The sequence below is a fragment of the Vipera berus genome (assembly GCF_964194415.1).
Source record: "Vipera berus genome assembly, chromosome: 10".
In the NCBI taxonomy this organism is placed as follows: Eukaryota; Metazoa; Chordata; class Lepidosauria; order Squamata; family Viperidae; genus Vipera; species Vipera berus.
This window is the reverse complement of record NC_138213.1, coordinates 847,859-872,777: the sequence shown is the minus strand read 5'-3', so window position 1 is coordinate 872,777 and position 24,919 is coordinate 847,859. Positions and strand designations below refer to the sequence as shown.

At 51.8% G+C, this 24,919-nt stretch overlaps 2 protein-coding genes across 2 annotated transcripts; both read left to right on the top strand.

Moving 5' to 3' along the window:
• Positions 1–2,359: 2,359 nt before the first annotated feature.
• Positions 2,360–19,103, top strand: SPG7 (SPG7 matrix AAA peptidase subunit, paraplegin). The gene is given in 17 exon segments (XM_081335971.1): positions 2,360–2,743; positions 3,868–3,999; positions 6,607–6,848; positions 7,520–7,659; positions 8,329–8,431; positions 9,567–9,692; positions 9,917–10,079; positions 10,517–10,690; positions 12,077–12,201; positions 13,177–13,279; positions 14,999–15,109; positions 15,854–15,969; positions 16,060–16,216; positions 16,382–16,545; positions 16,830–16,907; positions 17,985–18,124; positions 18,126–19,103. Coding segments are annotated over 17 exon segments (2,559 nt in total). The 5' UTR covers positions 2,360–2,418; the 3' UTR covers positions 18,286–19,103.
• A 1,293-nt stretch (positions 19,104–20,396) lies between these two features.
• Positions 20,397–23,956, top strand: RPL13 (ribosomal protein L13). Its single transcript, XM_081335981.1, has 6 exons — positions 20,397–20,464; positions 20,793–20,910; positions 21,176–21,317; positions 21,696–21,869; positions 22,570–22,626; positions 23,752–23,956. Exons 2-6 carry the CDS (start codon positions 20,807–20,809, stop codon positions 23,908–23,910), a joined length of 636 nt encoding a protein of 211 aa, XP_081192107.1. The 5' UTR covers positions 20,397–20,464; positions 20,793–20,806; the 3' UTR covers positions 23,911–23,956.
• The last annotated feature ends 963 nt before the right edge of the window (positions 23,957–24,919 follow it).

Below are 24,919 nucleotides of genomic sequence, written 5' to 3'. Positions count from 1 at the left end.
TGATTGATATCCCGCCTTTGTTTTTTTCAAAACAAAATTGGTGAACATATCTAATAGTACTATTTTCCCACAACAACAACCCTGTGAGGTGAGTTGGGCTGAGACCTGACTTTGGTGCCTAAGGTCGCACTGGAACTCAGGGCCTCCCAGTTTCTACCCGGGCACCTTCACCATTAGACCAAACTGGCTCTAATCATATCCTAACGTTAATCTCCTAGGAGGCTTAGAAACTATATATTTCTGTGGTTTGGAAATTCCAGGTTTATCCTCTCTTGAGGGGAGAGAAGAAATTTGGAAGACAAAAAGATTGTCCACTTGTTTCCCAAAATTTCTTGAGCAATTGTGGAGAACAGTGGTTGCCCCAGAAGTTGAACTCTTCCTATTCCATGCCCAAGACACAATCTAAGAGTTTTAAAAATGATTATTTGAATTAAAGGAATAAGTCCTATGTGGCCTACAATATGCAGCGGTGCTCATTTATTTATTCATATTGCATGACCCATCACCATTATTTCTTTTTATTAACATTCTCCAGCAACTTGAAAAAAATCATACCAAAATCCCCTACTGATGTCATAGCTGGAACATGGCTCTATCTGTGATGGATGAACATTGGATGTGTTCCCAAAGGAAGCTTTATTACCACTCAAAGGACACTGCATGAAATCATCTTTTTTCAAGGTTACATTTCAAATGTTCAGAGTAAAAGATAATGCATGCTATTATAAACTCTGAATGGCTGCAATTAAACTTTAGTTTCAAAGCCAAAATGGAGATGCCTGTAATTCTAATAATCTATTATTATAAGTATCCTATAGTTTACAATAAGTTAAAAAGCATTGTGAGAGAACAAGCCTGATTTTATTTTGCACCAGACATTGCTGAGTACCTTTTTATAATTTTACATGCTTCAACCTTCCAGCACATGAAACTCCAATCAAGGCAGCCATTTGCAGTACTTCATAGTCCCTTGCAATATTTCATCATAAGCCAATGCCTATCTTAATGCAAGTGACAGATATTTCTTTTCTAGTGGCCAACTTCCTCCAAAATCACTTTCAAAATGTCACCTCTGTCAATAAAGCTATCTAGTTGAATTTTATGTCCCTACGTCAAACGCTTCGCAGTTAAAAACCAGTTATCTAAACAGGCACATAGGTTATGCAGCAGGCTCTTGGTTTGATCAAAAGTTTACTCACACGTGTCCTAGAGGGAACCAGTTAACATCCTGGGTGTGTCTCTCACAAAGATGATTGCTGAGATATTAGCAACATAAGGAAAAGTTTTGCAAGTCTGTTATTGTTTGGAAGTTGTTGCTATGTGGTCTCCAGAGAATGGAACCATTTATTTAGGAAAGCAGTGATGCTTCTGTCAGTGAGATTGTGAAAGCCTCTCAAGCATTGCAAATCTGTTCTTCAAACAAAATGCTACAGCTTTAACATTATTTCTGCCTAAATTAACTTTTACTTTCTAGTCATACTGCATTAAATCATTTTCTCTCCGTTGCTCAACTATTAAATATCTCCTGCTTATCCAGCTGAGCGAATTCTCTTCCGCAACTTGATCCCCGGTGCCTGTTTATGAAGGTAACCCACAGGACTTAAAGGTGTGTGCAAATTCAGAGTCTCTGGATGAAGTGAGCATCCTTTTAATAACCCTGCTGTCTCCACATGCAAATTGGAAAGCACCACACCCACTTCTGGAGCCAGAATAAATACATTTTTGGCCATGGTGCTGAAGTCTCCCACTTTTCTATTTTACCCTGCTTTCCGTGATGCTACGCTCTTTCTTTACACATCCTAGAGTTGTTTCCAGGCCTTCTGTTGTGATGCTTCCAGTTATGCAACCTAACGTTGCACGGGAATGCCCAGACCATACAAGCCAGCGGTGCGGCACACTTGGGCCGGTTTCCATCCACGCTGGGCGCTTCTTCCCCCTGGGAGCCACAGAAGAGCCGGCCGGACAGCCTGACCTCTGCTGACCTGGCAGGGAGCCCCCCGGGGCCTTCTTTCCCCACCGTCTGCTGGGCCAGGGATGGCGTGGGTGGGCTTGTCCCCCAGTCACCCGGCAGCTCCAGACAGAAAAAGACTCGAAAGCGAAGCGTTGCCCCCCGGCCGCCGCCGCCCTCTGCTCTCACCCGCCAGCCGAGGGTTGCAGGCCCGGAGGCGGAGGGGGGGGGGCTGCGGCACCACAAGACCCATGGGGCCCGGCCAGCCCCCTTTCGCCACCTGCGGAGGGGCAGCGAGGCCAGGGTCCCAGCCTCTCCTTTGGAGGCTGCAGACGGGCCTCCCCCTCGCTCCCCCCCGCCAGGTGGCGGCACGGGGTCTCCCGGCAGGGCGGCGGCGGCCATCTTGAGAGCGGGCTGCCCGCTTCCTAGATGGCCGCCGCCTTCCCGTCGCGCGGCCTGCCTGCCCGGGGATGACGGGCGCCGCCTCGCTGCTGCTGCTGCTGCTCCGGCGCGGGGGCCGCGGCCTCCTCCGGCCCGGGGCTCCCCTGCCGAGCAGTGCCCGGAGGACTCTGGCCCGCCGCCCCCCCGCGGAGCGCAGGCCAGGCGACGACCTTCGGGCGAGCGGGCGGGCAGGGCCCGAGCCGGGCTGCCCCGGGGGGCTCCGCGAAGAGGCCGCTCGGGCTTCCCTGACCTGCCCCCGCCGCCCGGCCTTTCAGCCCTGGCCGTCCGCCGCGCCCTCGGGGGGCTGCTGGGCCCGGCCCGCATGGATCCCCGCCCGGCTGTGGAGGCTGCTGGGTGAGTAGGAAGCGCCGCGCCCCCCTCGGAAGCCCCCAAAGCGGATCCATCCCGACGGGGGGGAAGCCCCCTCCCCCATTTTAAGGGGCTCCGTTTCTATTTCCAAGGCTGGATTGACGGGTTTCCGCACGGTTCTTCTTCCGCTCGGGTTCCAACCGCCCCGGGGCTGCGGGGGAGACGGGCGGCCCGGAAATGGCACCGACAGTAAAATAAAGAGGAGCCTCGCTGGGCAACGGAGGCTGCGGGGCTTCTGCCCAGAGAGAGGGAAGCGGCCTGGGGGGTTGTCGGGCTCCGCTCTTCGCCATTGTTTGATCCCAGGAGGAGCTTCTCTTTCCTCTGGTTCCAGCTCACTCAAGAGGCCGAGGCTGGGCCGCCGCCCTTTGGAGCCTCCCCTGCGGAGGAGCCCGCAGAAGATCCCCGGGAGGATTCCATCTTTGCCCCAGAGTTGCTCTGTGGAGTAAAAAAAAAAGGATAAGGAATGAGGATATAGAGGGGAAAACCCAGGCAGCATTGACTTTCACTTAAATGTTTTTATATCACTCCTCCCCGTATGATAGATATACTGGGTGCCATAAAAATGCTATTCTACAGTGAAAATAGTAATTTTTTAAAAAAAAATCGGCTACAGCAATTCATAAAATGCCTAAAAGAGGCTGGTCAGAGAGCCCTCTGTTTCATAAAATGGTTTAAAATGCCTGAGCGCTTTTCTGGGTTTGTATCTGGCACAACAAGATTAGCATCCTGGCCCAGTTGGGGCACTGGAGCAGAAGAGCTCTTCCCCACCCCGCCCCTCTCCCCACTTAATGTCATGTCGTGGGAGTCCTTGAAGAAACAGTTTGAAATGGTTCTGGAGGAAGGAGGAACTCTCTGAAGCTTCTCCTGAAGCCCTTTGAGGGTGGGCCTGCCTTCCTTCCCACATCTGCTGCCTCCATGCCCCACTGAAATGGTTCACCAGGCGATGGTGGAAAGGGCCTTCTGATGGAGCTGTAGGTCCTGCCTCTGCCCTTGGGTGCTAACAGTTAAGCCAAACCTGTGCCCTTCATTTGGAACTGTGAGAAATTCTGTTTGTTTTGGAATGACAGCTGAGCAATTCTGCACTCCTGGCTCTTCTTTGTGCCAAACAGATCAGAGGTACCTGGCCTTGACTGCGGGTTTCCTTACTGGTGGCACCTGCTGCTATTTTTCTACCTCTGGTTCTCATCGCAATGACCGAAGTGGGGGAAAGCCCAAAGGGAAATCCCCAAAGGAAGATGAGGGTAAGTTTGGATTTCTATGCAGTTTTGCTATGAAGCCCCCAACAGGTTTTTCAGTTTGGGGAAGTATGTTTGTCTTCTCTTTTCTCTTTTCTGTCAACTTACATAGCCTCCCATCCAGCTCAGATCTCTCTGCATCTTAAATTATTCTGAACAAGCTGGGTCTCTTCAGCAGTGTTTGCCCAGAAACATGCGAACAATTATGATCCATATAAAACCCTTCATGGGTTTCTCTTAACACAATCCCCAGGAGGCCATTATTGCAATTTGGGTTTTACAGACTGGAAACAGCATGCTTGAAAGAGGGTGGGCCCGAAGGAGAAGGTGATTCTAGGTCTCTCATATCCATTAAGTAACTTGTACATCCACCGGGAAAAGCAGGATTCAAGTGAAGCCAGCAACTCATGGTTACTCGGAAACATTCTTACTGTAACTTCTATATATTTGCCACTAATGGGAGAAGCAGCGCTCCTCCTGTGCAGTCCCAGTTCACAAGGGTATGGAGCTGCTTGAAAGAAGGATGTCTGGTAGCTAGGACCCTCCCTGTCTAGGCCAGGGACAAGGGCTTTTGTAAGAGGTCTTCTCTGGCCAGGTGGCTTCTCTGAATTTTCCCAGGGCAGAGCCTGGATCCTGGCTTGCCTTCGAGAGAGAGCAAGTGATGGGTCTGGGGCTCCCTCTGAGCAAAGAACATACGGGCAGCATCTGCTTTGACTGCTGGAGGGGAGATTCCTCTGATCCAGCCAGGCGGTGTTACTGGTGAAGAGCGCTGAGCTCCGAGGCCCTTCCAGGCTGCAAGGGCAGTTGTCCAAAGAGGCGTTGGCAGTGGACCGCCTTGTTTCCTGAGCCTCCTGTGGCCACCTTAGAGGTGAGGCCAGCCGTCTGAGACACAGTGCAGGATGAAAGGGCTTTGCTGCTTGTGATTTAAAATGGTGCAAGCTATTAAGTCCCACAGAATCACTGGTCAGAGGAGCATTTTGTGCTGGGAGTGCCTGAAAACAACAAGGCAGCTTGGCTGCTGCTCCAGTCTCCTTTTAGCTGGTAGATGGGCTGACCTTTGACAGCAGCCTCTGTGAACAAACTTTTCAAGGGAGAGACTGTCACCTTCCTGCCTCCAGAGCACGCCTGCTCCTGCTGCCTTTGGAATAAAAGGGACTCCCTGAGAGATTCCTTGCTGGGCCGTGTCACTTTCTGCCTCGTGAAGGTTCTGGATTCTCTTTGTGTCTTTGCCAGCTCTGCTTTCTGTCCCTGAGCTGTTTTGTGGGAGAGCTGGAGAGAGGGGGGTGATTTGGCTCAGGCAGCTGAACCCTCCTGATAAGGGAAAACTGCCCAGTGTGTTGCAAGCTGAAAGTGTGAGGGGCCTGAAAACTGCTCCTGTGGCTGCCCTTCAGCCCTGTTGAAGCTCTCTTTTTCAGTCACCATTTCCTGGCAAAATGCAGCCCCAGCCCCCATGCGCTATCAAGAGAGGGCTGCACCTCTGCCCTGTCACTCTTGTTGGGCGTCCAGTTTAATGGGTTGGCTCTGCTGACAAATGCCTTTGTTTGCTCATAAATGTGGTGTTTGGGAATCTGATTGAAAGCACCATGGATAGATTTTGTGACCCAGTGCAGCCATGTACTGGGGAGTCTGAATTATGGGCAGTGACCTTTTCTCTGGGAAGGAAAGCTATTTCACCTGTTAATTCTAAACTGTTTGAAAAAAAGAGAGAGCTCTGGGGTTTGCTGGATGGCCCGGAAGCCATGCAGATGTGGGTCCCAAGGAGGAGGCTGGTTCTCAAACATGGCCAGGAAAAAGGCTTGACCTGCTAAAGGCAGGATCCTGCTGTCCGGGTCTGGAAGGAGGTTGAGATTAGGAACCATCAGATGCTGTTACTTTTCCTTCCACTGCTAATGGAGCTTCTGCTACAAGCCCAGCACGTGTGAATGGATTGAGGGCATAGTAGTGCTAAACCCAGTTCTAAGCTGGGTGGTTTAGAAGCCTGTTTGTTAGAGTTTTAAACTGCCAGAAATCTGCCATTCTCAGCAGTTTCGCCTGTAGTGCTAAAACTAGAGTACTGCGGCTAGGATCTTAGGAGAAAATGGGGCAAAAGATTCCTTCCCTGTGATTCCTGGGAGAGTTTCAGAAGTAACGGGAGACATTGCAAAGCTGCCTTATCTGCAGCCTTCCCCTTGGCAATGGTGGCAGCAGAAGGCAGCCATGCTGTTCTGGCCGTTGCTAAAACAAAAATACACGCTTCGTCTTTTCCTTTTGTGGCTTTGTCTACTTTTGTCTCGGAATACAAAGCCCCCTTGCCTGCTGAGGACCAGGGCTGGAATTCCAGCTAGGTAGCTCCCTAACGTTTTCGGCTCACCAGCCATTGGCCTGGCCTGAATAGGCCTTTCCTGCTGCCCAGCTGGCCAGCCCTGCTCTGGCCTCCCTCCATTCAGGCCAGGCAATGGCTGAAACACAATCCTGTTCTGCAAACCAGATGCTAGTTTTCTGGCCCAGCTTTGTTTTCTGAGGAAGGCTGAAATGTGGAACAAAAAACAGGCTGGGGAGGCAGACTGTGGCCCGAGGCATAATCAGCTTGTTGTAACGTTCATCCTGGTGTGATCTTATGTTTCCTCTCTCCAGAGGAAAAGAGACGCCGGGAGAGGGAAGACCAGATGTATCGCGAGCGGCTGAAAGTCCTCTTCTTCATTGCCATCATCATGAGCCTGCTGAACTCGCTGACCAGCAGTGCGGGCAACATCTCCTGGAACGACTTTGTGAATGAGCTGCTGGCCAAGGGGGAGGTCCAGAGTGTGCAAGTGGTGCCGGAGAGCGAAATCGTGGAAATCTACTTGCACCCAGGAGCCGTGGTCTTTGGCTGGCCAGTGAGTGTCCTTTCCTGCAAGGCTGGCCCTTCCTGCATTGGGAAACGGCCGCTGTGGGCCCTGAGCTTTTAAATCAGGAGCCAAAATTCTTCAGTCGCAATTACTTCCTCTTCCTCTCCTCCCATTTTGTGAAGTTTTCATGTTTTTCTGAACAATTTAATTAAGTGAAATTAATGTGAGAAATGAAGGAAGTCAATGGCATTCCTTGATCACTTGAAGGGCTTCCTAGATAGAACGTAGCTAAAGCATTTGACAAAAAGTTAAAACAATTGATCTTTGCATTGATCTAGATAATTTTCAGTTCAGGAGTTAACTGGTGGAAAACTCCAAATACGAAGAATACGGCATGTTAATACTTGATTGTAATTGTTCTGAATCACTTTAGCCTTGGGTTGTTGTTGTTGTTTTTATGCACACACACACACACACACACACACGTGTATATCATTTTGACCCAGACTTCAAGTAGGACTGGATGTTGACAGGCTGAAAGGTCAGATAGGTCAAGAAGCCGTTTTTGCCTGGTTGGGCTGTTTTCTTCCTCTCTAGAATTGTCCCTCCCTGCGCACCTGACAAGGGGTGGCTCTGTGTTCAGAGGTGGCTCTCCATTTCCTTCTCTGAGGCTCACCTGGCGGGGGCTTCTCCGCTTGGCTCCTTTTTGTGTCTTACAGAAGCTGAGCCTGACCTATGTGATGAAGGTGGCAAACATTGACAAGTTTGAGGAGAAGTTGCGAGCAGCTGAAGAGGAGCTGAACATCGACCTGAACGACCGGATCCCCGTCTCTTACAGGCGGAGCAGCTTCTTTGGAAAGTACGGAGAGCTTAGGAGGGAGGGCTTGAATGGCCCCCACCCGGCAGCCCCTCTGGTCCGCCTCCCTCCCTCCCAGTTGCTTGTCTGCACTGTGATCTTGGGGTGCAGAATAGCCAGAAGGGGTGCTGAGCACTAATGGCCTCTCCTGAAGGTGAGGTCTAGGACAGGTTCTCCATGGACTGGCTTGAATTGTCCGACCCACAGCGGAATCACACACCTTCATAATGGAGGACCTGATTTCCATAGGAGGCCACAGAGACCAGGACCGGGGCTCAGCCTGAGGCCTCTGGAGTTCATGGGGAAATGTCCAATTTTGTAACTGGAAGCCCTGCAGCCTGGGAGTGGCTTGATGGTCTGTCACTGGCAGCAAACTCTGCCTCTTGGCAGAGGCTCCTGCGGAAAGACACAGACGCACAACACCACTTTGTCGCAGTGGGCTGGCATAGATTTTCCTTTGAGTCTTCCCCCCAAACTGAAGTTGCATGGGACCTGTTTTTCCTCTTTTGGAAATGTTAAGTGAACGTGCGGCCAAAGTATTTACAATCACCAAAAACCCATGCTCCGTACTGGATTCAAGAAATCCAGTTTTCTACTGTGTTTTTGGCTCACCAAACTCAGACCAGTCTCCAGCTGCTGAGGCCTGACCCTCTTGTGCTCCTGTCTTGGCAGTGCCCTCTACACCTTGGGAATGACTGTAGTGAGCGTTGGCATTCTGTGGTACATTTTTCGGCTGGCTGGCCTATCAGGAAGGGAGGGCGCCTTCAGTGCTTTCGTAAGTAGCCTCCCCATGGGGGGGTTGACATCCAGATGGGGGTGGTCAGAGACTGGGCAGTCTGGGGCTCCATCTTGCTCTGTTGGGGTTGTCTGCTGTTCAGCCCCCTATATGGGTGTGTGTGTGTGTGTGTGTGTGAGAAAAGAGAGTCCTTTTCCCGTCTCAGCTGGGAAGGCTGAGCTCCAGGGAGTGCCAGAGCCAGCGTTCTACCTGCAGCAAGTCTGCAGACGTCTGTGTGTCAGCAGAGTGTGCAGTTTATTAGACAATCCAGCTGGGCATAAGCTGCTCTGGTCTTCCCTGCAGCAGTTCTCAGCCCTCCCTCCTACCTGTGCTTTAGGACAGCAGTCCCTCCTCCCCCCCCCCGCCAGGGGCCATGTGCCTGGCTGGGGAGGCACTCCGAACTGAGCCTTCCCCAGCTGTCTGCCCCTCCAAGGATGTGAGGACTCTGCCCCCAAACCAGACTGCCCAGCACGTCCAGGGATGTGGCAGTTCTCCCCTAGAGCCTCAGAGTGGGGCGGGGAGGGCGGAGGGAAGAACTGTTTCCAAACTGCTGACTCGCAAGGCTGGCTCCCCTTCCTCTCGGGGGCTGCATTTCCTGCCCTGTTGTCAGAGCCCATCTGGGAGCAGAGCTGAAAGATCAGCTCAGCAGAGGATAATAATGGCCGTGTTGCAGTTTCAGGTAAGTAGTGGTTTTGCCCATCACTCCGGCTCGGAGGAGGCCGGAACGCGATGCCTGCTGTTTTCAGGGCTGCTCCAAGGGCCCCAATCAGACCCCTTGAGATGCAGCACTTTTGGAGTTCCAGGGCTGCGCACTTTGTTTAAAGCATGCTTAGGGTTCAGGAAAGCCACCAGCCCTTCCATCTAAAAGGTAGATGGGCATCTCTGTGCTTGATTGCGAGGTACATGTTCAGCTGAAGGCTACCCCACGGCTCCCTGGTATCCACTCGCAGGGCAGCAGCCCCAGCTTGGGATGGAAAGCAGGAAGTAGCACCGCCTAGGCTTTGTTCTGGGGAGGGGGGGAGGTGCAGGGCTTGCGCCAGGCACCACAGGCCTCTGTCTGTCCATCTGAACTTTCCCTCCAAGCACCACAAGACACAAGGGCTTAGAGCTTGCTTTCTTCTCCCCTCCTTGGCAGAATCAGCTGAAAAGGGCTCGCTTCACAATCGTGGATGGCAAATCTGGGAAAGGGATCAGTTTCAAGGACGTGGCAGGCCTGCACGAGGCCAAGATGGAAGTCAAGGAATTTGTGGATTATCTGAAGGTAAATGACATAACTTTCCTTGGGAAGCAGGAAGGCCGAGGACAGGGAATTTTGGGGGGAAACTGCAAACCATTTTTTGCTTCCTCTAGAATGTGGCTGGGCCTTTGCTCATCCCAAGATGCTTTCAGACAAAAGAGTCTGTAGGGGAGGCTGCACCTGTGGGAAAGAGAACAAGGCCTCGTTTCTCGAGTGTGCTCTGCTCCGTCCCTTCCTTTTGGTTCTAGAGTCCGGAGCGCTTCCTCCAGCTGGGTGCCAAAGTGCCCAGAGGTGCCCTCTTGCTTGGACCACCAGGCTGCGGCAAGACTTTGCTGGCAAAAGCGGTGGCTACAGAGGCCCAGGTGCCATTCCTGGCAATAGCTGGCTCCGAATTTGTGGAGGTGATTGGCGGTGAGTCCCCTTTCTCCGATGTGGGGCCGCCCTTGGAAGGAGATGTTTCCCAGAGGACCTGATCCAGTTTTCTCATAAAGATGCTTGTGTAGATTGTCACTGATCTGCTGCTGCTCCCACCTACCTGCTTCCCACTTCCTGCTCCTCCACCATCTCTGGCCTTAGAAATCTGCTGCTGCAGCCCCAGATTCTCTGGGAGGACCTTGACTAGCCAGGCTTCCTGGGTTGCTCCCCTGCTGCTACTTGGCTCTCTGGCCACCCCTGGCAAAAACCCCGCCTGGCTGGAAACCCCCAGCAGCCTGTGGCTTTGTCGGGCTGAGAGCCGTGAGCGTCCCAAGCAGCAGAAGCACAAGTTCTCCAGAACCCCGTCTCCCTCCCTCGGACGCAGTCTGGAAAGTCCCTCGGTCAGAGCTAACCCCCTCTTTGCCCGTCTGCAGGCCTTGGCGCTGCCCGGGTGCGGAGTCTCTTCAAGGAAGCCAGGGCTTGTGCTCCGTGCATCGTTTATATAGACGAAATAGACGCAGTTGGGAAAAGGCGCTCGACAAACGTGTCTGGCTTCTCCAACACAGAAGAGGAGCAAACCCTGAACCAGCTGCTGGTAGAAATGGACGGTCAGTTTTTGATGGCAAAGAGTTTGATTTTGAAGTCTGAAGTCTTTTATTGCCACCTCACCTCTCCTAATATGGCATTTACCCTCCGGGATGCCCCTTCCCTCCCCGCTCCATTTCTGGGTCATTCTCCCGAGCTGCTGCCTGTTTCCTTCGATCTGGAGGTCTGGACTTCCCTTCATTGTCAGGCCTGACGTTTTCCTCTGCCGCCTCTCCTTGGATGCCTTTCTGTCTGTTGGCCAGAAGGGAAGAGGAGCATCAGTGCTGGCGGCTGCATTTGACGCTGCTGGACAGGCAGTTCACGCCTCTCCTGGGGAAGCAGAGCAATTCAGGGAGTTCCTTCGTCTCTGATCCTCTTTCTCCAGCGCTTGGCCGGGAGAGTCGCCCTGCTCGGGCAGGAGGAAAGCCCCGCCCCTTCCTGTGTTCTGGGATTCTTTTCAAAGTCTGAGTCACTTCGGGGAAGGGAGGCAGATGGAAGTGCTGGGAAGACGGAGGGTCTTCTCTCCTGCTAGAGGCTGATGGTGAGGGAGGCCCCCACGGAAGCAGCGCGGCCTGGATTAAAGAAATGCTCGCTCTGACGCACGTCAGAAGTGGCAGCCACTGCCTGCTCGGTCTTCTGGATCGGTTGAACCGTATTTCTGGGTTTATAGAGCTGTAAGCAAAAATGGATCTCTGCTCAGGCTGGTTGGAATGAGTCATGCTCAGGTACTGGCATGTGGATGCTGAGTCAACTGCCTAAGTCGCTCCTCTGAGCAAGTTTGGCTGTCTCTGTTCCTGAAACCTCTGTGGGTTCTTCTGCTTTATGTTTGCACCTTGCTTTGAAATGCTGTTAGTGCCCTTCGTAAGAGCCCAAGCCTTCAGATAGCCAAGCTGGGGAGGGTCAGGAAGCCCCTCTTTGTGGAGGCTTTTAAGAAGAGACTGGACAGCCCTTCGAATGAAATGGTATCGAGTTTCCTGTTTGAGCGGGGGGGGGGGGGGGTTGGACTAGAAGACCTCCAAGGTCTTCCAAATGCTGGCTGATGCCGAGTGGTGGGGAAAATTGTGGGCTGAATATGGCAATGTAGGGCCCAGAAGGGGCAGCGTCTTTACAGTTGGAGTTGTCTGCAAAGACGGGGGGTATTTTCCCGATTACACCAATGTCTGAGTTCTGTTTTCAGTTGAAGAGTGCAAGCAAGTGGTTTAAAGAGACATTCTATACTTTATAATTATATAACTTGGGTTCCCCCCCCGCCAAGGGTTTACAAGCGCCTCCCTCTTGTAACTTCCTCGCTCCAGCATCCACACTGGATTGTCCCTGCACTGCAGCTGTGCCCAGGCCCAGAGAAGGGCACCTCTGGCATCCTTGCCCATCTCAGCTGTTTCTGAGGTTCCACCCTTTCTCTTCTGCAGGGATGGGGACCACAGACCACGTCATCGTGCTGGCATCCACCAACCGAGCTGATATCCTGGATAACGCTCTCATGAGACCCGGGAGGCTTGATCGCCACATTTTTATTGATCTGCCCACTCTGCAGGTAGTATAATGGAGGTTGAGGAAGGTGCACCCCTGGATTCTTGAATCAAAAGTCTTCAGCTCCACACGGGCTGTCGTCTGCCTTGAAGGCCCCACTTTCCTTGTTGTGATTATTCAATCTGAGTCTGATTCAGATGCTTGTTCAAAGCCAGGAGTCTGAGCAGTTTGTTGCTCCTTTCCTTCGGGCTGAGGAAGGTGGGACCGCAGAGAGAGTTGGCGCCTTCACTGCTCTCCCTAGAACCGGCACTGAACTCAGAGAAAAGGGGTGTCCCTCAGTAGCAAGACCCCTACTGCGTTCTTTCTTTGGGGCTCCCCTCTTTCAAGGAAAGCAGCAGCTCCTTGTCCCTTTCCTGGCCAAGCTGCCCTTTCCTCAGATGCCTGATCCGCTCTGGCACCAGGAGCTCAAGCCACGCAGCTGCCCTGAAGGAAGGAGGAGCAGGAAGTCCTGGCAGCTGAGCCCGATGCTCTAACCGGGGCTATTGTAACCAGCCAAATGAGTCACACTCTGGCACAGAGCCAACCTGATCTGCCCCCCCACCCCCATTTCCTCCTTTTCATCCATGCATCGCGGGAAAGGGAGCGTTTGTGAGTCTGGATTCGCTATCTCGGTGCGGGCTTGGGATGAACAGAATTAACCAAAAGCGGGGTGATGAGAGCCACATGCAGCCATCTCAGCAGGCTCTTCCCTTGGCTCTTCTGGGCATGGAGGGCACGGCTGGACCGGCCGAGGAGAGCAGGGTGGGCTGGCTGGGCCTAGAGCAGCCTCGGCCAGGGTCAGTGTCCGTTGCACCTGCCGTGGGGCAGCCAGGGCCATTGTTTGGTCCGAGACCCAGACAGGCTGGCTGAGCATTGAAGCCCGAGGTCGGCCAGCCCTCCGCTGCCCTCCAGGTCTGGACAGAGTCGCCTCCCTTCTGGAGGCTCTGCTGGCCCCGCTGGTGTCTCCAGCAACACCTCTGCTCTGCTCTGCTCTTTGTAGGAGAGGAGGGAGATCTTCGAGCAACACCTGAAGGGGCTGAAGCTGTCCCAGCCCAGCAGCTTCTACTCCCAGCGCTTGGCTGAACTCACCCCAGGCTTCAGTGGTACGTGGCAGGGGAACAAGGCCCAGCTTCTCTGGCGCCCCCCCATGGGGACGTTTCCTGTTGGGACAGAGAGCAAGGAGCCCCCTCTGCGTTCCCGCCCGGCACAGCCCCCATCCTCTTGTGGCTGCCACTTTGCTGCTGTCCACTCGGCCCACGCCCCAACTCAGAACAGATGTTCCTCCTCTTCCCCAGCAAACTGCAGTCACATCAGGGCCATTTCAGGCTGGGTTTTCCTGGTTCTCCTGGCCCCCCTCCCGGGAGCACCCTGTGGCTGGGCCCGGTTAACTCCTTGCTGCCCAGATGTGGAGCACCTCTGTGTGGGCAGCCAGGCCTGGCCTGCGGTTTGAATCCTGCTTAGACAGCACAACCAGTGGCCCCGGCTGTCTGCTCCCTCCTTGAAAAGCCTGTTTCTTATTTGCAGAAACCTCCTTCCACATTCCCACTCCAGGCGGCTTGCTTTTCTTCTCCTTGTGCTGATCTTCTTATTTTCTGAGTTTTTAAACATTTAAATAAAATCCCATGGTTGGTTTAAACAAAGCTTTTAGAGAAAAATCCCTGATGCTAGCAATGAATGAGGTTTAAATAGAGAAGCAAAAACTAAGGATTATTGAAGCGGGGAAGATCATAAATACCTTCCAAGGCAGAGGGGGATTGATGGGCTGCCAGCTGTAAAGAGCCTGTGAAATCTGCCAGCTGCAGCAGCTGGACCATAATCCGAATTCCCCTTGTCTTTGAGCTGGTCGCCATGCTCAAAGGGAAGCACGTGCAGAGCCTCAAGTCCCTGGAGGAAAAGTCACGGAAATGAAAACCATTCCCAAAGGGTTTCTGAAAAGAGGGCAGAAACGCCTCTGCCTGGTGCTTTGGGGGAGGGAGCAATTCACACAGTTGAGGCTGCCCCTTCCTGGCCTCATCCCAGTCACATGATCAACCTTACACAGCCGCCCCTGGGCTTCTCGGTTCACACTTCCACACAAAACGCACAGGCACACACACACGCACACATCCAAATGCATTACTTCATGACACAAAATAAAATGCTGATGCCATCTATGGTCGCTGACAGTAAAGGATTGGGAAAGAAATCCAGAAGCCACGTTCTGCAGTGTTTCTCTAGCTTAAATTTTGTCAGGTGTTAAAAAGTGTTTTATTACCTTGCACAACTTGAAAACGAGCCAGTTCTGTCAGCTACGTCTCCCTCGCCTCATCCAGTTACCTTCACGTGGCCAAGAGGCTCACTGCCTTTCCTGGAAGAAAAACGCGCTGTTCTTTTAAAAGGCGAGCAATTAGAGCCCAAGTGTGAGGGGCTTGTGTGAATCCCGAGGCCTTTAGGAAACCCGCCAGCCCTGAAATGTAGCCCAGAATGGAGGTTTTTGAAGATTAGGTAGGCGAGAAGAAACTCTTAATGGAGCCACGAGTTAAATGTGAATTAACTCACTTGAGATCAGATCCCGCAAGAGAAGGCTGCACAGCCTCTCGTCCTGCAGGCAGCGAAAGGAAGGATGGCGAGACCTGGCAGCTTGGATGACCAGGCAAAGGGGGCTGCCCCCAACTCAAGGGGCTGCCTGGAGCTGTCTTCCAAGCTGGGTTGGCGGCTGGCTTTCTTTCCCTCGGTGTCCCTGCCAGCCGGCCCTTTGCCTCTCTTCTTGCATTGGGCTCTGCCGGACGATTTGCCTTCAGTGCTGTAGAAACCGGACGAGAGACGTGGCTTTCTCTCCGCAGGAGCAGATATTGCCAACATTTGCAACGAGGCGGCTCTCCACGCTGCCAGAGAGGGATACAAATCCATCCACACCATCAGTTTTGAGTGTGCTGTGGAGAGAGTAATTGCAGGTAAGGTTTCTTGGTTCTTTTCTGGCGGCTTGTGGGGAGAGCAGTCGTGTGCTTCAGCCTAGATCTGGGAGGAGAGCCACCTAAGGGGTCACCGGCCGAGCAAAGCACTTTGGGTCTCAGTCCTGCTTCATTTGGGGTCTGGGGTGGACCATCGTCTCTGATCATGCTCCGCTTGGGGAACAACCTGCTGGATGTCCCTTGGCGTTGATAGGAGCTGTAAACACCAGTGGACGGATTTAAGCTCCCAGACTGCTAGCCAAGGTTGGGGGTTGTCTGGTGGCACTTCCGTTGCAGTAAAGATCTTCTGATGGAAGCAGAGCCTAGCTTAGTCCTTTCTGAGTTGGGGAGTCTCCACAGTTGCTGGCCTAGAATAATCACGCTTGCTGGAATTTGTAGGGGACGAGCGGCAGAGCGAGGCTACTGGAGGTCTTCTGTTGGGGAACCTCACCCAAGCAGCCGGTCTTTGGGGAGGGACGGTTGGTTCTAACCAGAGATATAGTTTTTATGTGGGGATGTTTCTTGGCTGCAAGGATATCTTTCGGTGAGGCAACGTTTAATGGCAGTTAAGACGAAACGGTTCCGTAAGTCTCAGGTGTGAGATTGTGGACTTGCATGGTTGCCTAACAACCCATTTGTAGGCCTTTCTTCAAGCAAGCGTTGTTCTCCTCACAACTCGAGAGAGGCGAGAGGCTTTTGAGTGCTTGGCCTGGGAAACAGTGAGCTTTTCCTTCCACCCCTTCACAGGAGCTGCCAAGAGGAGCAAGATCCTTTCACAGGAGGAGCGGAGGGTGGTGGCGTTTCACGAATCGGGCCACGCCTTGGTGGGCTGGCTGTTGGAGCACACCGAAGCGGTGTTGAAAGTAAGCTGGCCCTCTGCCGTGAAGCTAGATTTGCAGAGCGCAACAGGTTAGCTCACGATTCTTCCTCCTCCTCCCCCTTTCCTGCCCCAGGTGTCCATAGCTCCTCGCACAAATGCTGCGCTGGGATTTGCCCAGATCCTGCCCAAGGACCAGTACCTCCTGACCAAGGATCAGCTCTTCGAGCGGATATGCATGGCGCTAGGGGGCAGAGTCGCGGAAGCCATCACCTTTAATAAAGTGACTACAGGTGAGGAGGGCCTGCCTTGCGCAGAAAAGGGCCAGGAAGCTACTTGCGGCCTTGGCCTCCCAGGGGCAGCGGGTGCCTCCCTTCTGGTGGAGTTTGAAAGGCCCCTTGGACGCCTTTTAAAACTTCCAGCATGGCCTTTGTTTTTATCCTCCTGCCTTTCTCCAGGGGCCCAGGATGACCTCCGGAAGGTCACCAGGATAGCCTACTCAATGGTGAAACAATATGGAATGATGCCGGCCATCGGCCATCTGTCCTTCCCAGAGAGGGAAAGCGGCCCGGGGGTTGGACGGCGCCCCTTCAGCCAAGGCTTACAGCAAATGATGGACCATGTAAGCTCTCCCAGGGAGGCAGAGCCGCGGGGGAAGCGGGACCGGCTCATTTCTAGTCGCAGGTCTCCTGACGCTGGACCCCTCCCGGTTGCAGCTTCCCAGGCAGGGAGATTATCAAGGGCCCTAATTCTGCCTACTGGGCAGTCAGTGCCAGGATGCTGGATCCTCGGCTGCCTTTTCTCCTGGCGGGGACCTTCCACTGAAAGGGCAGAGGTTGCGATCAGTGGGTTTAGCTGGCTGGGGCTGCCATTCCTGCCAGAGTTATCTTTTGGCATCTTTCCTAGGAAGCGAAGTTGCTGATAGCCCAAGCCTATAGGCGCACAGAGAAACTGCTGATGGATAACCGGGACAAACTGAAGATGGTAAGGCTCTGATACAGTTCTGGAGGTGGCTGGGGAGGGTGAAAGCCTGGCAGAGGACCGGCAGTCAGTTCCTAACAAGTTGCTCCCTTCTCGCTTCTCCTATGCGGTTAAAGTGAATCTCAGAGTAAGTATGGTATTAAAAGAAAAATATATAGTAACACTCCTGCTTGAAAGCTGGCAAAGAGGTCAGGCCTCTGCTAGGATGGCTTCACTGCAGCACCCCAAAGACGGTCCCATTTCAGCAGGGGGGGGCCTTTTGTGCCGTTGGAGCCAAGAACCAAAGTGGTTTGAAAAGCCTGTCCAGGCCTTGAAAGGCCAAAGAAACCGAGAGAGGCTTTTTGCACTCTGAAGTGGACCAGATACTCTCTGGAGGAGCAGGAAGGTTTTGTCTCCTGCTTACACAATGCTGTACATGCCCATGGTGTACATTCTCACCACTTTACCTTTTCTGGGCTAGCAGGGTCTGTGTAGGGAAAGAGGGTGAATTCTACCCCATGTCATCCCTCACCTGGGAAGTGCCAGAAACTAGAGATTGCCAAGGATGTGCAAAACATTTCACGTCGGTGTGCTAAGTCTTTGGAGCATCTTGTTTTTCTTCCAGGACAGGCAGGTCTGTGATTTGATTCCGGAATATCTGGATGGAGATGATGCAAAAGTAAACTCAGCTCGTGTTATTCCAGATATCCTGCATTCCCAAAAGAAAATGTGGCAGGTTTGCCACTTTTCAGTTTTCCCACTGGCAGAGTAATCCCTGCTGTGTGCAGCTGTTTCTGGCAGTGGAGGCTCCTCAGCTGGAATGCCTGGGTCAGGGGAGAAAGGCCTTTTAGAGCCAGATTTCCCTGATGCAAAATATTTTGTAGCTGACTACAAAACTGCACCCAGCTTTGGAAACGGGGAAGGGGCTAAAACCTTTCTCCAGAGCTCTGCATTTTTAGAGGGCTTGCTGGGGCCAGTTCCTTCCCATTATCAGGTGCATTGTAGGGCACTGTGTCCCCATTCCATTTTTGGCTCCTGTGGCAAATGCCGAAGCTGCTTCCGAGGCATATTTATTGTCTGCCAATTCTTCTTCCTCTCTAGCTGGCAGATGCCCTGCTGGAGAAAGAAGTGATCAACTACGATGACATCGAGGCCCTCCTTGGCCCTCACCCCCACGGACCCAAGAAGACCATCTCCCCGCAGAGCTGGGTTGAAGCAGAGAGAGACAAGCAGGACACAGGCGGAGCCTCCCCCGTCGCCCAGTTACAAGGGGGAGGAGGAACCTCACCTGAGCTGTGGAGCGAGTAGCCGGTTGAATTCAGGTTTTTCTTCCAAGTGTAGAAGTGCTGGGAAGCTGTACTTTTGCCTCCTCAGTCCTGCCCAGTTTGGATGTGGGCAATAGGCAGGCCAAGCCATGAACTCAAGGGTTACTCCAGCTTTATCAACAGATCTGGATGCTGCTTACAGAGAGGAGGAATTTTTGTGGGTGGTTCTGCCCAAAGTTAATTTGAATCTCCTGTAGGAGATGGTAGTTCCCAGTCCTTGTTTTTGTTCACATCTGTCCAAAGCAGTGTGTGCCACTTGCAGCATTATCTCACTTCCATCTCTCCTAGTAGGATGCTGGGTTTCTCTCTGGAGCACCTTCCCATGCACTTGGATGGGAGAGAGAGACTGGCTCGTACGCTTGCACTGATCTATGTCAGTGCACAGAGGCATTTTACCGTTTCAAAATAGGCACTTGCATTGCGGAGTTGAGAAAAGCAACTATTTTAGTTCTGCTACCGAAGCGCCCCCTTTTGCAAGGCTCTGTCACCTCCTGTGATCGTGTCTGCCACCTGGTGGTCAGCTGAGGAACCTGCACCACAATTTGTTCTGGTGGAGAATTTAGGTTAAGTCACCCAGTTCCTACCTGGTAATATTGGGCATTTTTCCCAAGGGGAATCTGATTCTTATGCAACACAATTGAATGCTTGGCAAGAGAGCAAAAGCTGCTGGGAATTGGGGCTCAGCAGCATCTAAAGTGGAGCCACAAGCTCCCTATGCTTGTCTGCAGCCTAGCAACATCTTCATGAAAACCCGTTTGTCAATTTTGGGAACTGCAGCATAAATGAAGTGGAATTTTAGGTTACGTACATCTAATTGCTTTTCTTTTTTACACTGGAGAATCTTGTATTTTGTTTTCAACAGGCTACTGTATTTCAATAAAGATTCAGAAGTGCAGATCCAAGTATTGTTGAACTTTAAGGGGGGGGATTTCAGGATGAGAGATAAAAATGTTGGTTTCTTTGCTTTTTCTAGAATCTTCCTCTTTACATCAAAAATGGGTTTATTACATATGTGAAATCATGATTTAGTGCCATATGATCACTATTCTTTTAAACAGTTGTATGTTGTCCAGTATTTACACACTTTAAAAGAGATAAAAAAACTAAAAAGGAAACAAAAAAACTGGAACAATTCCTCTCCAGCAGCAACACCCAGAGAAGCAGCGATTAACATCAAATAAATATTCAAGCAGAAAACAATACCCTAATGAAGAAATTGATGAGAAGAAAACCACACCCACACAGGGCGAGCTACTGTATATAAACAGTGCAAATCCCACACACACACAGTGGCACTGGTGATGTTACCTAGTGGGTTAATTAAATGTCTGCAAGCATGTCTGCAAACTATCAAGCTCAGAGAGCACCAAGGGCTCCACGTTGTCCAAATATTTAAAATTTCTTTATTTCAAATTCAAGAAGCGCCAAATTGCCTATTATATTAATTATTGCCAAGTTTCATTGCTTATTCAGCATGATCCATTGTTTCTGCCAATATGGTACAACTGCCTTTAACAAAATTACATGTTGCAGCAACAAGCAGGGTTTCGTGTTGCTTAAGAAACTCGGGCAGCCCTTGTGCTCTGGAGATGTAGCCGCCTTTTCCTTCTTGAACATCTCTATGCTCTTGCCTAAGAACATAAAAACACTTCAATTAGAGCAGGGGTGTCAAACTCGCAATGTCACGTGACGTATCGCGACTTCTCCCCCCCCCATTGCTGGCATTGGGGCGGGCGCGGTTTCGACATGACGCGGGTCGGCAGTTTTGACACCCCTGAATTACAGCAACAGAGTAAGTTTTAGTCTCGGGAACGCTTTCAACACGTGGCTGCGTGCCAAGCATCTGTCTCCCATTCTGTAATACCTATTCCACTCTTCCTGCATCAGATGCTGTCCAGATACTGCAGACTAGCCCCCCCCCCCGCACCTTCTTGGAGCAGCACGTTCTCTAGTGGAGAGTATAATCCACTAGATCTGGAAGGCATCAGATTAGGAAAAAGGATCTGCATTTCTCTGGCTTGGTACAAGGCGGTGCAATGGAAACCACAGAGGTGAGCACGACGGCTCCTTTAAATTAAGCACCATCTTGGTGACTGGCAAAGCGACTGGAAGCAGAAATTGGCAATTGCGCTGCGTAGATTGGCCGGGGTAAATGTCGTACTTCCGGGGCGCCTTGGATGCGGCGACGGCAACATATCCCGGCATCCTTCGCGCCGCCTCTTTCTTTTTCCGGCCGGCCATTTTCTCTCCCGGGAGGTGAGTTCTCGCGCTGGGCTGGCGGTGGGTCCGCATCGGCCGCCATCCGACCCCCGCACTGCGGAGGCGACCGCCGAGACGCGCGGGCGGCCTCGGGAAGGCCTCGCGGCTGAGCTCCGGCGACTCGGAGGGCGAGAAGCGGAGCCGCGGCAGGGAGCGAAGGGCTTCTCCACCCTCCTGCTGGCAAGGAGCCCCGTCCGTCTGAGCAGGCCGGGCGGAGGCGTAGCTGGCGCCGCCGGGGAGAAGTGAAATAGGGTTCCCGTCAAGCGGCTGATGAAATGGCACCCGGAAGGCCTGCGGGGTGATCCAGCTGGTTTTGTATTTTCAGGGATCTGAGCAGGCATGGCGCCCAGCCGGAATGGCATGATCTTGAAGCCCCACTTCCATAAGGACTGGCAAAGACGAGTGGCCACGTGGTTCAACCAGCCTGCCAGGAAGATCCGCAGGTGAGCTCACGGAGCTGATCCAATTCCCAGACTCTGGATAGTAGGAAGGGGCTTTGCTGCTACAGCCAGATGATGAGAATTCTCCGGAATCGCTGAACCTCATTGATGATCCTTTGAACCCATGAAACTGATGGTTGTAGCTGCCCCCACCCCACCGGCCTCGTTTCTCCTTCTTGTGACCACCTTGCTTGGTTTTGCTATAATTCATCGCCAGAGACGATAGGCAGGCCTTGATGTAGCCCTTTCTATTGCTTTTCCCGCTCAGGAGAAAAGCCCGCCAGGCAAAAGCCCGCCGTATTGCTCCTCGCCCAGTATCTGGGCCAGTTAGACCAGTCGTGAGGTGCCCCACCGTGCGATACCATACAAAGGTCCGTTTGGGCAGAGGATTCAGCCTGGAAGAGCTCCGGGTGAGTGAAGAAGGAGGCCTGGGAGAGAAATGCCTGTGGGTTGTCTTGCCTAGATCATTTGAGAATCAGGGTTATTCTATGCTGAGATTTCATTTTATATTAGAAACTCCCTTGATCAGTTTTCTTGGTGTGACTATATTTTCAGAGAATCTGATAAACTAAGCAAAATCTTGCCAGTGATTCTCTTACCTCCAATAAGCCATTTGTGGTCAAAACTTTACAGTCTAATGGTGACGCCCCCAAATACCTGTCAGCTCCATGATGATGGTGCTTTGAACCCTTTTCCAGTTGATGACTGTCCTGCCTCCCCAGAAGGAGCAGGAGTAGCAGTTCAGACTTGCCTAGATTTAAGTCCTGTGTCCACATGACTCTCCCTAGATGGCTGGTATCCACAAGAAATTTGCCCAGACAATTGGTATCGCGGTGGATCCCAGGCGCCGGAACAAGTCTACTGAAGCCTTGCAAGCCAACGTCCAAAGGCTGAAGGAATATCGCTCTAAGCTCATCCTCTTTCCCCGGAAGTCTTCTGCACCCAAGAAGGGAGACAGCACAGTAAGGACAGAGTCTGTATAAAAAGCTGGCGCAAAGAGCATTGTAATAAAGCATCTTAGAAATCTCAGTCTTAACTCTGATAGGAGTTTGCGTTGAGAGTTTGAGCATCAGGCTTGCTACTCAATTAGAGGCCTGGTGGATTTTCCATCTGCTGACGCCAGTGGCTCTTTGCAGCTTGTGTTTGGTGAACCGAATTGCCCATTGCTAAGCCCTGTAATTAGTTCCTCACCCTGGAGGTTACAGTTTGTCTGCATTGGAGCAGAAAAAGTGGCACCAAAGTGAAATGTAAAACATGTTTTTGAAGGAAGATCTGAAACTTCAAAAGCTCATCTGGAGTCATGCACTAAGCCATAATGCAGTGACTTACTTTTGGCGTAGTTTCTTACGAGAACTTTGTTAAAAGTGCCTTGATCAGTAAATTATAGTGGGGATAATTTTCATTTGGTGCTGGCCCATTTTGAAGGTAGGTCCCAAGAGGTAATGGTGATTTGCAACCCTTTTTCCATGTGGGTTGCTTTACCACCAAAAGCATTTTTATGAAAACCATGGATTGTCAGTTGGCTTCCTCTAGATATCCTAGCAGCTGCAGACCCACCATCACCAGCCATTCCTCCCCAAACTACTTTTTATTTTATTTTTTGGCAGTCCAGTAACAGAAGTGTATAGCCTCTTATTGTTGATTCTTTCCTTGTTTCTTTAGGCAGAGGAACTCAAGATGGCCACACAACTGTCTGGTCCAGTTATGCCCATTAAAACCGTAAGTGACCCTGGTTTCTGGATTTACCGGATCTTTCCTCAAACGTTGTTAACCAGGAGGTGTTTCCTGCTTTTAACTGAAGCTTTTTAAGTTTTGCCTTTGGTGTTTTTGCGGGGAGGGTGGGCTTATCATGTGCTTTAGAGAAACTCTTTTCCCCCAAGCATTGGGTGAGGTGCACAAGAGGATTTAACGCAAATGTTGGAAGCTTAACTTTGCCAGGTTTTCAATATTTATGGTCTTAACCGATACATGTATTAAGTTCTCGTGGTTGATTGGGAGCTTCCCAGAGTTTGATGTAAGATGGTAGCTGTATAAATGTAAATAAATGTTATTGTGGCACTAAATTCCATAAGTTATACTTGGTGTGAAGAAGCAGTTTCACCGGGTTTAACTCATTTGGAAGATAAATTTTGTCCTCATCTTGTTTAGTTCCAGTGGCGTAGCGTGGGTTGTCAGCACCCGGGGCAAGGCAAGTAATTTGCGCCCCCTAACCCGTGCACCGCACTGCACGCCTGGCACCCCCCCTCCATAGTGGGCGGCGACCCGGCAGCTCGGATCGGTTTCGCACAGCCAGCACTGCAGTGAGAGAGAGTGAGCCAGGCAGGGGCAGAGAGCTGCGAGTGCGAGCGCCCCCCCCAGATGTTGCGCCCGGTGCGGCCGGCCCCCCCTGCACCCCCCACGCTACGCCACTGTTTAGTTCGGCAGATCTCTGTCCTGTCTTAACCCATCCTTCACCTGTCTTTTTTTCCTAAACAAGACATTTCTTATATTGGCTCTTATGATGCCATTCCAATCTTTTAATTCTTTTGGTCTACTTTCATGGCTCTGGGAAGCAGTTTTTCAGAACCATGCAGTTCTGTAGTTATTTATCAGCTGGCAGCTTCTTTTCAGTCTCTTAGCCATATTTAGAAGCATGTGGGTTGCGAAGAAAAATATTTTCTGGAGAGCTTTAATACTGAATATAACTGAACCTGGGTAAGCCTGCTACTAAGAACTTCTTACAGGCAGTGTGAGCAGTTGTGCTAATAGAACAAGGCCCAGCGTGCCGGTTAAGCCACAGGTGGCAACCGGTCAAAAGCAGAAAAGAGGATCTGCTGTGACTGTTGCAACTCTTACCTTTCGTAGGTCTACAAAAAGGAGAAGGCCCGGGTTATCTCGGAAGAAGAGAAGAACTTCAAGGCCTTCGCCACTCTGCGCATGGCCCGGGCAAACGCTCGGCTCTTCGGCATCCGGGCCAAGCGAGCCAAGGAAGCAGCCGAGCAGGACGTGGAAAAGAAGAAGTAAACTGCTTGGACAGATCGGTTCAATAAAAAAGGAGAAACTTGCTATGATGCGTGTCCTCCTGTGTTTGGATGCAGCCATGGAAAGGGGGGGGGGATAGAAGGGCTGCCCCAGAAATGGGGTGCTTGTTATCTGAATGGCTGAGAGCAAAATGGGGCAGGCTGCCAGCTTCACCGTACTTGTTGAAAGTGCTCCTGGAGGAAGAACGGGCTGTTTGTCCAGGGTGGCCACATAAGATTTCACTGCACTCAAGAGGAGCTTGCGAGGAGTCAGAGGGGAAAAGTCACATTCACATCCCTATCAATGTTTTGGGGTGCCGTCTTAATGCTTTTCTGTGCATGTAGAAGTTCATTAGTTTATCCGAGTGGGATCAAGAGCGGCTTCCTAGCAAAATAGGGGGTGAGGGGGGTGGTACCTCCTGTCATATTTGTATTTTGTCTTCTAAAATCCAGACAAGCCACCAAGCGAATGTGCTGCTACACTTTCTGCACGTTTTTGCCTTGCTTATATGTGTGGTGGGGTTTTTTAAAACTATCCTGAGGTGTGCCTCTTCCACCCCTTGTGCTTTATATTGGCAGGATGGAATGGTGATGCTGATCACTCAGCGGAAGCTAGGCTTGGTTGACAGTCCTGGAACTGTCCTGCTCAGAGCTGGGGCCTCTTGGGCAAATGGGTGGGTGCCCGAGTCTGCCTGTGCCCGTTATGGCAGATTGCTTAGCAAGTTGTCTCTCTGAAATGCTGCCAGCATCTTCCAACAATGCAGGAACTTCCTGTGGGTGACTGCTTGGGCTTTAGGTAGAGCTTGACAAGGTATGAGCCAAGGGAGTGACATTTATGCTTCAGTAAAGGTTTGGGGTGGGAAGCCAGGCTGGGACATCTGTCACTGTTGAACAAGATGCTGATGTCCTTTGCCTGGCTTAGGGCTGCAGAGGCAGCAGTCTCCACACGGAGGCAGCAGGGCACCAAGTTGGCTGCTTCCCAGCACTCATCCAGGCACAGAAGGCCCTGCTGC

Bases quoted from the DNA above. Each gene is read 5' to 3' on its own strand.
- RPL13 (XM_081335981.1), top strand. From the start codon at position 20,807: ATGGCGCCCAGCCGGAATGGCATGATCTTGAAGCCCCACTTCCATAAG. The intron at 20,911-21,175 runs GTGAGCTCACGG...TTTCCCGCTCAG, and splicing joins CCTGCCAGGAAGATCCGCAG to GAGAAAAGCCCGCCAGGCAA. The intron at 21,318-21,695 runs GTGAGTGAAGAA...GACTCTCCCTAG, and splicing joins TCAGCCTGGAAGAGCTCCGG to ATGGCTGGTATCCACAAGAA.